General features: G+C 41.9%; 1 protein-coding gene across 1 annotated transcript in view; it reads right to left on the minus strand.

Moving 5' to 3' along the window:
* The window catches only part of AFF1 (AF4/FMR2 family member 1), a 199,331-nt gene that overhangs the window by 175,295 nt on the left and 11,625 nt on the right, over nt 1-12,411 (minus strand). The window contains exon 2 of the mRNA XM_023513343.1: nt 8,502-8,575. Within this exon, the coding sequence (XP_023369111.1) occupies nt 8,502-8,539 (38 nt within the window). The 5' untranslated portion in view covers nt 8,540-8,575. The remainder of the gene's footprint in view (nt 1-8,501; nt 8,576-12,411) is intronic.

A 12,411-nucleotide genomic window follows, 5' to 3' on the forward strand; every position in this document is an offset into this window, starting at 1 on the left:
AGCACTTTACAGGCATCGTTCTCCTTATTCCCATTTTAAGGAGACTTTAAAAGTTCATCATGACAGAGAAGACGTCTCAGCATGAGCCGATGCCAGAGTCCCATACTTAACTTGCTATATCACGACATGTAATGAAAGGACAATGGATTCTACTGCTGAAATTACTCAGCAATTCTAAGGTTTCTTCTTTTTTTTTCTCTCAAAATTTAACTGTCCCTTTAGGATATAACTAGCTCAAAAAAAAAAAAAAAAATCTCCTTGGCTCTGGGATAATCCTGAAGCTAAACTCTTCTACCATCAGGGACTGAACTTCAACTACGTGACAATGACACAAACAGCAATCATTTTCTAAAATAAAGGGAAACGAGGTGCTTTGTATCAGAGACATGACTGCACTTGTAAGCTAGGCCAGAAAATACTTCATTTAGAAGTTACAGGAAACCACCTTCTTGCCCCATTTCACAATTCCAGGTGTGGATTGTTTACAATTCCCAGGCCAATCGCTATTTCAGGAAAACATGGCCTACAGCCATTAATCTGTCCAGTAAGCCTCTGGGAGTTGGTCCCTTATTTACTCACACAAAGAAAACATGCCCAGGTAATAGGTGTTAATCTGTTTAACACCTTGTGGCTTCCTCACTAATTGAGGGCTCTTCTCAATTAGGAAAGTCAAATATTATTTCAGATTCTCCAGTGGAAGAAGAGGGCTACGGTGTTACACCACAATCCACCATTCACAAAACTCAGTCCCTTAGATCCTCCCAAATACTGAAAAGCATATCAGCAAATCTCCTAAAACACTTATTAAAAAATACCCACCCTAATGGCCAAAGAGAATAAAATTGTGTCCTACTAAGTTGGCGGTATAACACAAAATCAAATTTCTCTCATGCTCTTTATTTTAACATGTTTCCCAATCGTTGAGTAAAAATTCCCCAGAATGTATCCCAACCCCTTCAATTGTCTGGGCCCAATTTCAGAAGAATATAATTTAGCACATATTTTGCAAAAATTAATTTTGGTTTCAGTGATCCAAAAAGAAAATGAGAAATTTCCAGCAATTGATATAAAAGGGGAGAAAGGGGAACATGTTAGTGAAATGGTCAAAGGGCCCATTCTCTCTCTCAATAAGGAAAAAGAAAAGTAATCGGAAACTCCAAGGGGGAGGACACTACTCACAGATGAAGCAATTTAAAATGTAGCATGAATTCAAACAGTATATTCAGCTAAAGGTAACAGATGGCTGAGGTAGCCTCCTGCCTGTGGTCCCAGCACTTTGGGAGACCAAAGTAGGAAGACCACTTGAGGTGAGGGGTTCAAAACCAGCCTGGGCAACATTTTTCTACAAAAAATAGAAAATTAGCCAGTCACAGTGGCGGGAGTCCCAGTTACTCCTGGGACCTCCCAGAGGATCCCCTGAACCCACGAGTTTGAGGTTGCACTGTGCTGTGATGAAACCATTGCACTCTAGCACAACCAACAGAACAAGATCCTTCCTCAATCAATCAATGGGTAATAATTTGTTTGCCCTGATTAATCTGAAACTTTTCTTACAAGTGGCATTTGTGTTGACTTGTGAACCCATGGGGACAAAATACATCTTAGTTTCACTTCTTTTTTGTTTGTTTTTGTTTTTGGAGACAGAGTCTCACTACCAAGGGCTGTAGCATCACAGCTCACAGCAACCTCAAACTCTTGGGCTTAAGTGATTCTCTGGCCTTAAGCGACTCTCTGGGACTACAGGTGCTTGCCACACAGCTCCCAGCTATTTTTAAAGACCGGGTCTCGCTCTGACTCAGGCTGGTCTCAGACTGGTCTCAAACTTCGAGATCAAGCAATTCACCTGCCTAGGCCTCCCAGAATGCTAAGATTACAGGTGTGAGCCACACCCAGCCCTAGTTTCACTTCTCAATCAAAATAGCCAGAAGTGGACGAGGTGGCTCACACCTGTAATCCTGAGGCCTACGTGGGTAGACTGCATGAGCTCAAGAGTTTGAGAGCATACCATTCAATAAAAAAAAAAAAAAAAAAAAAAGAGTTTGAGAGCAGCCTAAGGGCCCCCATGCCCCCGCTCCCGTCTCTAAAAATAGCCAGGTGCTGTGGCAAGTGCCTGTAGTCCCGGCTACCCGGGAGGCTGAGGCAAGAGGATCACTTGAGCCCAAGAATTTGAGGTCACTGGGAGCTATGGTACCATGGCATTCTACCCAGGATGGAAAAAAAAAAAAAAAACTCAGCTGGGCAGCATGGCTCAAGCCTATAATCCCAGCACTTAGCAAGGGAAGATTGCTTTAGGTCAGTTCAAAGACCATCCTGAGAAGAGCAAGAGCCCGGTCTACTAAAAATAGAAAAAATGTTCAAGGCATGGTGACATGCACCTGTAGTCCAAACTACTCAGGAGGCTGAGGCAAGAGGATTACTTGAGCCTAAGAGTTGGAGGTTCCAAGAAGCTATGATGCCACAGAACTCTACTGAGGGCAACAAAGAGAGAGACCTGCCTCAAACACACAGACACACACACAAAGATGTTTAAATTTACTAGATAGAAGAAATGAAAATACAGCTGACCTTCGAGCTGACAGGTGTGAAGTGTATGGGTCCCGTTATACAGTTACATGCAGATTTCTTAACTATGCCACTCAAGAACAAGACCAACCCCTCCTCTTTCTCCGCTTCCTCCCCTCAGTGAAGACCTTTGTGATAATCCACTTCCTTTCTTTCCCTTATCATTTTATTTATTTATTTTATTTATTTTGAAACAGAATCTCTCTTGGGTACAGTGCTGTGGCATCATAGCTCACAGCAACCACAAACCCTTGGGTTTACAAGAGTCTGGGGGAAAAAAAGTAACTTTTGGGCTTAAGCGATCCTCTTGCCTCATCCTCCTGAGTAGCTGAGACTACAGATGCCTGCCATAATCCTGGATAATTTTTCTATTTTTCAATAGAGATGGGATGTCACTTTTGTTTAGGGTGATCTTGAACTCCTGAGCTCAAGCAATCCACTGGCCTCCAGCAATCCACAGGCATGAGCCACTGCAGCCTGGCCTATGACTTTCTTAATAGTATTTCATTTTCTAGCTTAATTTATTTTACTTTATTTTTTCCTAGCTTAATTTATTTTAAAAATATAGGATATAGGGCAGTGCCTGTGGCTCAGTGGGTAGTGCACCAGCCCCATATACCGAGGGTAGTGTGGGTTCAAACCCCCGGCCCCGACCAAAGTGCAACAAAAAAATAGCCAGGCGTTGTGGCAAGCACCTACAGTCCCAGCTACTCAGGAGGCTGAGCAAGAGAATCACCTAAGCCTAGGAGTTGGAGGTTGCTATGTGAGGCCATAGCACTCTACCATGGGCAATAAAGTAAGACTCTGTCTCAAAAAAAAAAAAAGTATATAATACATGTAACATACAAAATGTGTTAATCAACTGTTTATGTTATTGGCAAAGTTTCTAGTCAATAGTAGATGATAAGTAGTTAAATGTGGGAGTTTTCCCACTCCTGGAGAGAGAGATGCATGGCAGGGGTGGAGAGGGGTCCTCTATGTGCCTACCCTCCATTCCCTGGTTATATTGTTAAAGGATTGACTAATACAAACAAAACTGAATGGAACCTTTTTACAAAAGAATATATACCATACGATTAGATTTAAATAGGATTGACAAACAGGCAAAACAAGTAAATGTAAGATGTTAGAAATCAGAATAGTGCTGACCTCTGAGGGAAATAGCACCCCAAGGGGACAGGACAGGGCTTCTGGAGAGCTGGTATTGGTGTCTCTTGATCTGTTATACAAGTGTGTTTGCTCACTTTCTGAAAATGCATTGAACTGTATTATCAGGTCTGTCCTTTTCTGTCTTTATACTTTAATAACCATTTTTAGGAAGAACCAAAGAAAAGGTGGGGAAGGGAAGGTGTGAGAAATATAAGGGAACTCAAATTCAGTAGTGTCTAGTGCTGACAAACCTGGGATTCACATAGCAAGCTTATGATTTATAAGAACTAAAATAAATATTATCTTTGTGCGTGACATTAACACTCTGTCCACACTTATGACTTTTGATACCCCTGAGCAAAATAAGGGTTCATGCTCAGACTTTTATTCAGTTTTTTGAGCGATTAGAGCTGCATACTCAACACACATCTGTTTCCCTGGCAAATATGTTCTAATCCTGGACCAGTTCCACATGAATTGGATGTTTTTTTCTGGACAACTAAAAGATTATATACCTATCATGATTAAACATTTAAACAAGTGAGCTATTGGTATATATTAAAAATAGTGTTGGCTTGGCACCCGTAGCTCAGTGGTTAGGGCACCAGCCACATACACCGAGGCTGGCAGGTTCAAACCCAGGCCAGCTAAACGACAACTGCAACAAATAAACAGCCGGGCACTGTGGCGGGTGCCTATAGTCCCAGCTACTTGGGAGGCTGACATAAGAGAAGCTCTTAAGCCCAAGAATTTGAGGTTGCTGTGAGCTGGGATGATGCCATGGCATTCTACCAAGGGGTGACATAGCGAGACTCTGTATCAAAAAATAAATAAATAAATAAATAAAGTCCTATATAGGATTTCCCCAAACTTACTATGTGTACATTAAAATTAAAAGGTAGGGGCTGGGCAAGGTGGCTCATGCCTATAATCCTAGCACTTGGGAGGCCAGGAAGGGTGAATTGCCTGAGCTTACTACACTAGTTTGAGACCAGCCTGAACCCATCTCTAAAAAATAAATAAAGAAATAAAACTAGCTGGGCATTGTGGCAGGTACCTGTAGTCCCAGCTACTTGGGAGGCCAAGGCAAGAGAATTGCTTGAGGCCAAGAGTCTGAGGTTGCTGTGAGCTACAATGCCATGGCACTCTACCGAGGGGAACAAAATAAGACTCTGTCAGAAAAAAAAAAAAATTAAGGAGAGCAGATCAGGCAGGTGAGGAGCTGGCAAAATAAACATAAATCATATAAACAGCTTTGCAATTGCTAGAATGTTATTACAAAGAGCATTAGCCCCTAAAACTTCATAATTAGCAACATAAAAAAAAGTCATAGATTACAAAATACCATCTTAATCTTGCCACTAAAACTTAATAATTATCAATATCAAAAAAATATGTAATAGATTATAAAATACCATCTTTTTTTTTTTTTAGACAGCCTCAAGCTGTCATCCTGGATAGAGTGCTATGGCATCACAGCTCACAACAACCTCCAACTCCTGGGCTCAAGTGAGTCTCCTGCCTCTGCCTCCCAAGTAGCTGGGACAACAGGCGCCCGCCACAATCCCTGACTATCTTTTGGTTGCAGCCATCATTGTTTGGCGGGCCCAGGCCAGATTCCAACTCATTAGCTCAGGTGTATGTGGCTGGCGCCTTAGCCTCTTGAGCCACAGGCACCGAGCCACTACCATCTTTTATATCTTTTTTTTTTTTTTTTGCAGTTTTTGGCTGGGGCTGGGTTTGAACCCGCCACCTCCGCCATATGGGGCTGGGGCCCTACCCCTTTGAGCCACAAGCGTCGCCCACAAAATACCATCTTAATCTCACCACTGATAGTATCTTAACCATTATATTAATAACTAATTCATCTACCAGATATTACACTGGATACAATGTCAATAACTAGAAATTTTTTTGAAAAATCATACTTCCACAAAAATCGTACATGTGAAATTTAAACTATATTCATCGCTGAAATTTTCACCAACCTGGTATCTACATTCTCCTGTTAGAAGACCCAGTTTTAATAGTCTATAGACATCCACTTTCCCTAACCGATGAATTCATAGGAACCCCAATCAAAATGCCAAAAACTAATTTTTCTAGAAAACGATTAATGACTTGACTAATTTAGAGTATGCTGGGAAATATAATTAGATGGAAATAGCCAAGAAAATTCTAAAACTAAAAGGCAATGATCAAAAAAAAAAACTGCCTACATATTAAGGCATATAAAGATATAGTGAACAGCACAACACCATTGCCAAAAGACACAATCAATGGCACAAAAGACAGTCCGACAATAGACCCAAGAGTTTAGTAGACGCAGGATTCAAATCAGTGGAGAAAAGATAGATGATTTAATAAATTATGTTGTAACAGTAGCTTTTTGCTTTAAAAAAATGGCTCCCTTACATCCCCCATCTTTTCATGTTCTTATTAATATGGAAATGTACAACATATACTTTGTGTCCCAGTTAATTACAGATGGATCAAAATACTCAAGTGTCAGAGATGCATAAATTGGGTTGCAAGAGGGCTGAACCACTAACTAAATGTGAGAATCCAGTTGTGTGGAGAATTGTAATGAACTAGAAAGCATCGGTGCTGCTTCAAACGTCACCCGCGGTAGAGTGCCATGGCATCATAGCTCACAGCAACCCCCAACTCAGGCTCAAGCGATCCTCTTGCCTCAGTTCTTCTATTTTTATTAGAGATGGGGTCTCGCTTTTACTCAGGCTGGTCTCAAATTTGTGAACTCAAGCAATCCACCCACCTCAGCATCCCAAAATGCTAGAATTACAGGTGTGAGTCACCACATCTGGCTTATTATTATTATCATTATTTTTAAAACATCAAGTCTCTGTGGAGCAAATGGACAAATGTCAGCTGGAGAAAATTAGGTGGGAGTTCTGGTAGAACAGGGTGGGAGGAGGGCACATCTTGGCACACCTGAGAAGTATTTATGTGATGGCATACACCACATGGGAAGGTCTGAATTAGAAAGGCCATGCTCTATCTAAAAGAGTGGTGGCTACTCAATTCTATCTGAGCAATATGCTATGTGCCAAGTATAAGCCCAGCATTAGTAAATCCTCAGTTTTTCATGAGAAGACAGAAGTCTAGATTGTTATGTAAAAAGCACTGGCAGATAATTTCTTTGGGAACACTGTGAGAGTCCCACATGTGGACCAGATCTGTCCACTGGCTTACAAATTCTGATGTAAATGCAAAAATGAAGTTATACAAGTGCCAGCAAAGAACACGTGACATTATTTTTACAATCTTAGAGTAGGAAAGACCTTTCTAAAGCATCTAAAGGCACAATCCATAAAGGACAAGACATTTTTAATTATACAAAAATGTGAAACTTAGGCCAGATGTGGTAGCTCATACCTGTCATCTCGGAGACCAAAGCCAGACGACCACCTAAGGGTCAAGAATTTGAGAAGGGCCTGAGGAAGAGACCCCGTGTCTACTAAAAAATAGAACAATTAGCCAGGCATGGTGGCTAATTTTTTTTCCTGTAGTCTCAAGAGGCTGAGGCAGGGGATTACCTGAGCTCAGGATTCTGAGATTGATGTAAGCTATGCTGATGCCATGGCACTCTAGCCTAGAACAACAAAGTGAGACTCTATCTCAATAAATAAATAAATAAAAACAACAAAACTTAGGCTGAGGCTCGGCACCTGTGGCTCAAGTGGCTGAGGCACCAGTCACATACACCTAAGGTGGCAGGTTCAAATCCAGCCCGGGCCCACCAAACAATGACAGCTGCAACCAAAAAATAGCTGGGCGTTGTGGCAGGCGCCTGTTGTCCCAGCTACTTGGGAGGCAGAGGCAGGAGACTTCGCTTGAGCCCAGGAGTTGGAGGTTGCTGTGAGCTGTGATGCCAGAGCACTCTATCCAGGGGGACAACTTGAGGCTCTGTCTCAAAAAAAAAAAAAAAAAAATTCCTTCTGGGTGTCAAATGACTTATTCTTTAAACCTGCTTCTAAATGCTTTTATGGGCTGGGTGCAGTGACTGACACATGTAATCCTAGGACTCTGGGGGGCTGAGGTGGGTGGATAGCTTGAGCTCAGGAGTTTGAGACCAACCTGAGCAAGAGTGAGACCCGGTCTCTAAAAATAGCTGGGCATATGGTGGGCACTTCTATAGCTACTTGGGAGGCTGAGGCAAGAGAATCACTTAAACCCAAGTTTGAGGTTGCTGTGAGCTGTGACACCACAGCATTCTACCAAGGGTGATAAAGTAAGACTCTGTCTCAAAAAAAAAAATTTTTTTTTTATGCTTGTTCCATCAATGCTAATCACGTAGTACTTGGTATATGCAAGAAGATATCGCGTTTTGCATGCAGAGTTGGTTGGAGAGAGAGGTATGAAAGGCATAAAATATAAATATGTCAGAATTCCCTCCTTCACAGCTCTCAGGAGGTCAATCTATCATGACATTTGTTTCAGCACAGGCTGAATAAGTAACAACTGTACCTTTTCCCAAATCAGTGCCATATGAACCAGTGTCTTGAACACAGAACTAGGATGCCAATGTCACCTAATACATTTTAAAGAAATGCATTAAGAGACTCAGAACTTGCAAGATTTAAAAATAATATGTAGCTAGCTAGTCTAACAGGTTTGAATTCATTTAGGGAAAACTGAAATTTTCAAACATTTCCCAGCACCAGTAATTTCCTAAGTTGCAAAATGATAAAGACCAAACTTAATTCTGTGAAAAGTGGATTATAAAATTAAATACCAGCACGTCTTTGAATCACAGAGTCTGTGCTCACCTGTTGCCACTGCTGTTGACTCTTTCAGTAAACGCCATTGCTGCCAGTCACTGGAAGGAGGCAAGTCTGCTCATCTGAAAGAGAACAGCAGCCTGTGTTAGGCCATAAATAAACTTACAGGAACACACGACCTGTGCGAAATCTCACTGGAGACAGGATTCAAAGTTCTCATTTGAATGAGAGAATAGTTCTTCAACAATTCCCAGGTTGTATGAACAAACCAGCTAGCATATTATCAAAGGCCAAATGCACTTTTAATTTTGAGGCTGCTACTCAAAGCCATTTTAGCAGGAAAAAATATGCTCAGGTTCATCCCCAGAAGGAAAGGTAGCATTTCCCTGGTGTCTACTTTGTGCCAAGCCCTCTGTCAAATAAGCCCTTTTAAAAGTGGCATTTCATTATAATTCCCTTGCAAGATAGATATTCTTATAACACCATCTTACAGACAAAAAAAAAAAAAAAAAGATTCGGTTTTAAGTTGCCTGAGGTCACAGGTTGTGTCAACATCCTCACTAGAATTAAAAAGAAGAAAACTAAGAGTGTCAGTGTGCAAGAGAAAGGATTAGCCACAGGAGATCTTCACATAAGAAGGTGATACTTCCGTGGGACCCAGTAACAACCAACCTTAAGATTTCCCTTCCACTCATAAAAGCTACCTAACTGCAACAAAAAGAGAGGAAACAAAAAGCCGAATGGTTGAGCATTACCTCTACACAGTACTGGATTTTAGAGGAAAAAAAAATCCTACCCAATCAGGGGCAGATGGTCTTGGTCCTATCTTGTCTATCTCTAGAAACAACCTGTCTCTATGCTTAACACCATCACCAGCTGTTGGCTTGCCTCTCTCTAGTATCAACTGATTGCACTCACCCTAACTTGTTTAGTTTCTATTTTATTTTTCAAACATCCTTAAGGCAAAGGCATATTATGAAATCATCTTAGTACAGATTTAACAAACTATTTGATATCTATGGAAACAACTGCATCAAACTTGTAACCATTTTAACTTGCCTGTTATTTTAAGAGGCTAACTGTTACAATTTCAGCCAAGCTGAAACATTGAAGAGAGTCCTTCACAGTCCTGATAAGGTCTTTTATCTCCCTCTCCATGAAATCTACATTGCTGACTTGCTAACTACAATGTTTCCATCCTCCCAGATATCATTTGTCACTCTATCTCCCTTTCCAAAATGTTGCAACATGAATGTTGTAAATATTTTCGTTAAACTCCCATACTAGCAGAGCTCTAAGTTTGTCAGGGTCAAATATGTTTCAGAGTCACCCACAGTCTCCAACCCCATCCCCACTCTTCCCCCTGACCTCACCATCCACTATAGCTCACTTTCTTTGTTCACTTCCTCCCTCTCTCCACCCGCTTTCTTTACTCCACACCCTGCCCTCACCCACAACCCTCCCCTCCCCTCCAGCTTCTGAGGCTCTCACTTTCTCTTGAGGCGCAGAGCTGGCACACAGTAAGTGATTGATGAAACAGTATTGTACTCATGTTGGCATTATTCTTCATAACACTTCTGTAAGAAGGCATCTGAAGGGCCCCTGGTGGCACATTCCTACCTGGCCTTCCCAAAGAAGATGTTCAACCTGTCTGCAACCCAGCAGATAGGTGGAGAGTGAGAAGCATATGGACAGGGATAGGTTGGGCTGTGGATGGGACTTACATCTGAGACAGGGGTCCTGAGTTCACTTGTTTGCTCTTTTATTCAGGAACCAATAAATATCTCCTAAACATCTGCATAAGCTGCATACTGAGAAGAAAGAAAGTGAAGAAAACAAACTCTCAGGCCATCGAGCTTACATACAAGGCGGTAAGCAAAGACACACAGATGTTAGATATTACAAGGTGCTGCAGGAGGAAAAAGAAAAAAGAAGAGCAGAGTGCCAGGGAGAAATGGAAGTAGGTGTTGAAAACTTTATATAGGATGGTCAGAGAAAGGAACATTTCAGAAAAGACTTAAAGTGAGGAACAAAGCGTCTAGGTCTGTGAAAAATGTTTCTACAGACTGATTAAGTAGAAAACCAGAGAAGTGAGCAAACTTCTGGGTCCTGTCGCTCAAAGTGAAAGAGACCACAGCTCCTGAGGGATTTCACCCCCGGGGACTTGTCTGTGCACCTCAAATCCTTAATTTTGCTAGGAGGTGTGCTTCTTCCCACAGACAGGGGCAGGGATACTGCATCACCAGATTATTATTATTATTTGAGACAGAGTGTCACTGTGTCACCCTTGGTAGAGTGCTGTGGTATCACAGCTCACAGCAACCTCCAACTCTTGGGCTTAAGTGATTGTCTTGCCTCAGCCTCCCAAGTAGCTGGGACTACAGGTGCCTGTCACAATGCCTGGCTATTTTTTGTTGAGTTGTCATTGCTGGTTAGCTGGCTCAGGCCGGGTTCCAACCCACCAACTTTGGTATACAGGCACCAAACCAACACCAGATTATTGATTACTAGGCTCAATCTTGTAATTTTGGGAAGACCAAATTCAGAGGACAAAAGGCTGTTTAGAGGGTTTACATATGATGTGTACAGCTGTATGGAATAGCAGTGTAACACAGATATAAGGTTAGGTGATGGCCTATTCTTCTAAACCACTGCTAAGAAAGGGATATAGTAGTATATGCTACAGTTAAGCAATTCTCCTTTAAGGAAATAACTCTTACAAATAGTCATCTGGGCACAGTGGCTAATGCCTATAACCCTAGCACTTAAGGAGGTCCAGGAAGGAGGATTGCTTGAGACCAGGAGTTCAAGGCCAGCATGAGCAAGAGACTCTACAAAAAAAATAGCAAAATTGGGCAGCATCTGTGGCTCAGTGAGTAGGGCACCGGCCCCAGATACCAAGGTTGGCAGGTTCAAATGCGGCCCCGGCCAAATTGCAACAAAAAAAATATAGCTGGGCATTGTGGGCGCCCGTAGTCCCAGCTACTCGGGAGGCTGAGGAATTGCCTAAGCCCAGCAGTTGGAGGTTGCTGTGAGCTATGTGACACCATGGCACTCTACCGAGGGCAATAAAGTGAAACTCTATCTTTACAAAAAAAAAAAAAAAGAAAGAAAAAGAAAGAAAGAAAAATTAGCCAGGGTGCTTGCCTGTAGTCCCAGCTATTTAGGAGGCTGAGATAGGAGCTCACTTGAACCCAGGAGTTTGTGGATGCAGTGGATCCTAGCCCTGTTCTCTAGCCCTGGCAACAGAGCAAGGATCTGACTTGAAAGAAAAAGAAAAAAATAGTCCCACGTGTACAGGAGATAACGTGCAATACAAAACTGTTTATAATAATAAAAAAAATTGGTAACAACCTAATACATAACCATCACAGATGTAGGTATAGCAAAATGCAATATACATCAAAAGGAATGAGATAAGCTTATCTAAACAAGATCTGAATAAAATGTATGATGTGAGCCAATTTGTTTTAAGAGAAAATGCTTTTTTAATGTTTACATTTATGCATAACACCACATACACAAAGTGTGGAGTAATACATGCCACCCTGTTAATAGTAGCTGTGCTGTGGATGGTGCAGTAGCTCAACCCCAATAATCCTGGAACTCTGGGAGACCCAGGAGGAAGCATCACTTGGTACCAGGAGTTCCAAACTAGCCTAAGATCAAGACTCCATCTTACAAAAAATATATAAATTAACCGGGCATGGTGGCACAAGCCTACACACCCAGCTACCCTGGAGGCTAAGGAAAGAGGACGGCTTGCTTGAAGCCTGGGAGTTGGAGGATGCAGTGAGCTGTGATGACACCACTGCACTCTTGCTGCAGTGACTGGCAGTAAGTACTTCATCTCAAAAAAATTTTTTTTTAAAAGTAGCTTTTCTAGCTTGGTGCCTGTGGCTCAAGTGGCTAAGGCGCCAGCCACATACACCTGAGCTGGCGGGTTCGAATCCAGCCC

The sequence above is a fragment of the Otolemur garnettii genome, unplaced genomic scaffold (genome assembly GCF_000181295.1).
Source record: "Otolemur garnettii isolate 467f Iridium unplaced genomic scaffold, OtoGar3 scaffold00039, whole genome shotgun sequence".
Lineage (NCBI taxonomy): Eukaryota > Metazoa > Chordata > Mammalia > Primates > Galagidae > Otolemur > Otolemur garnettii.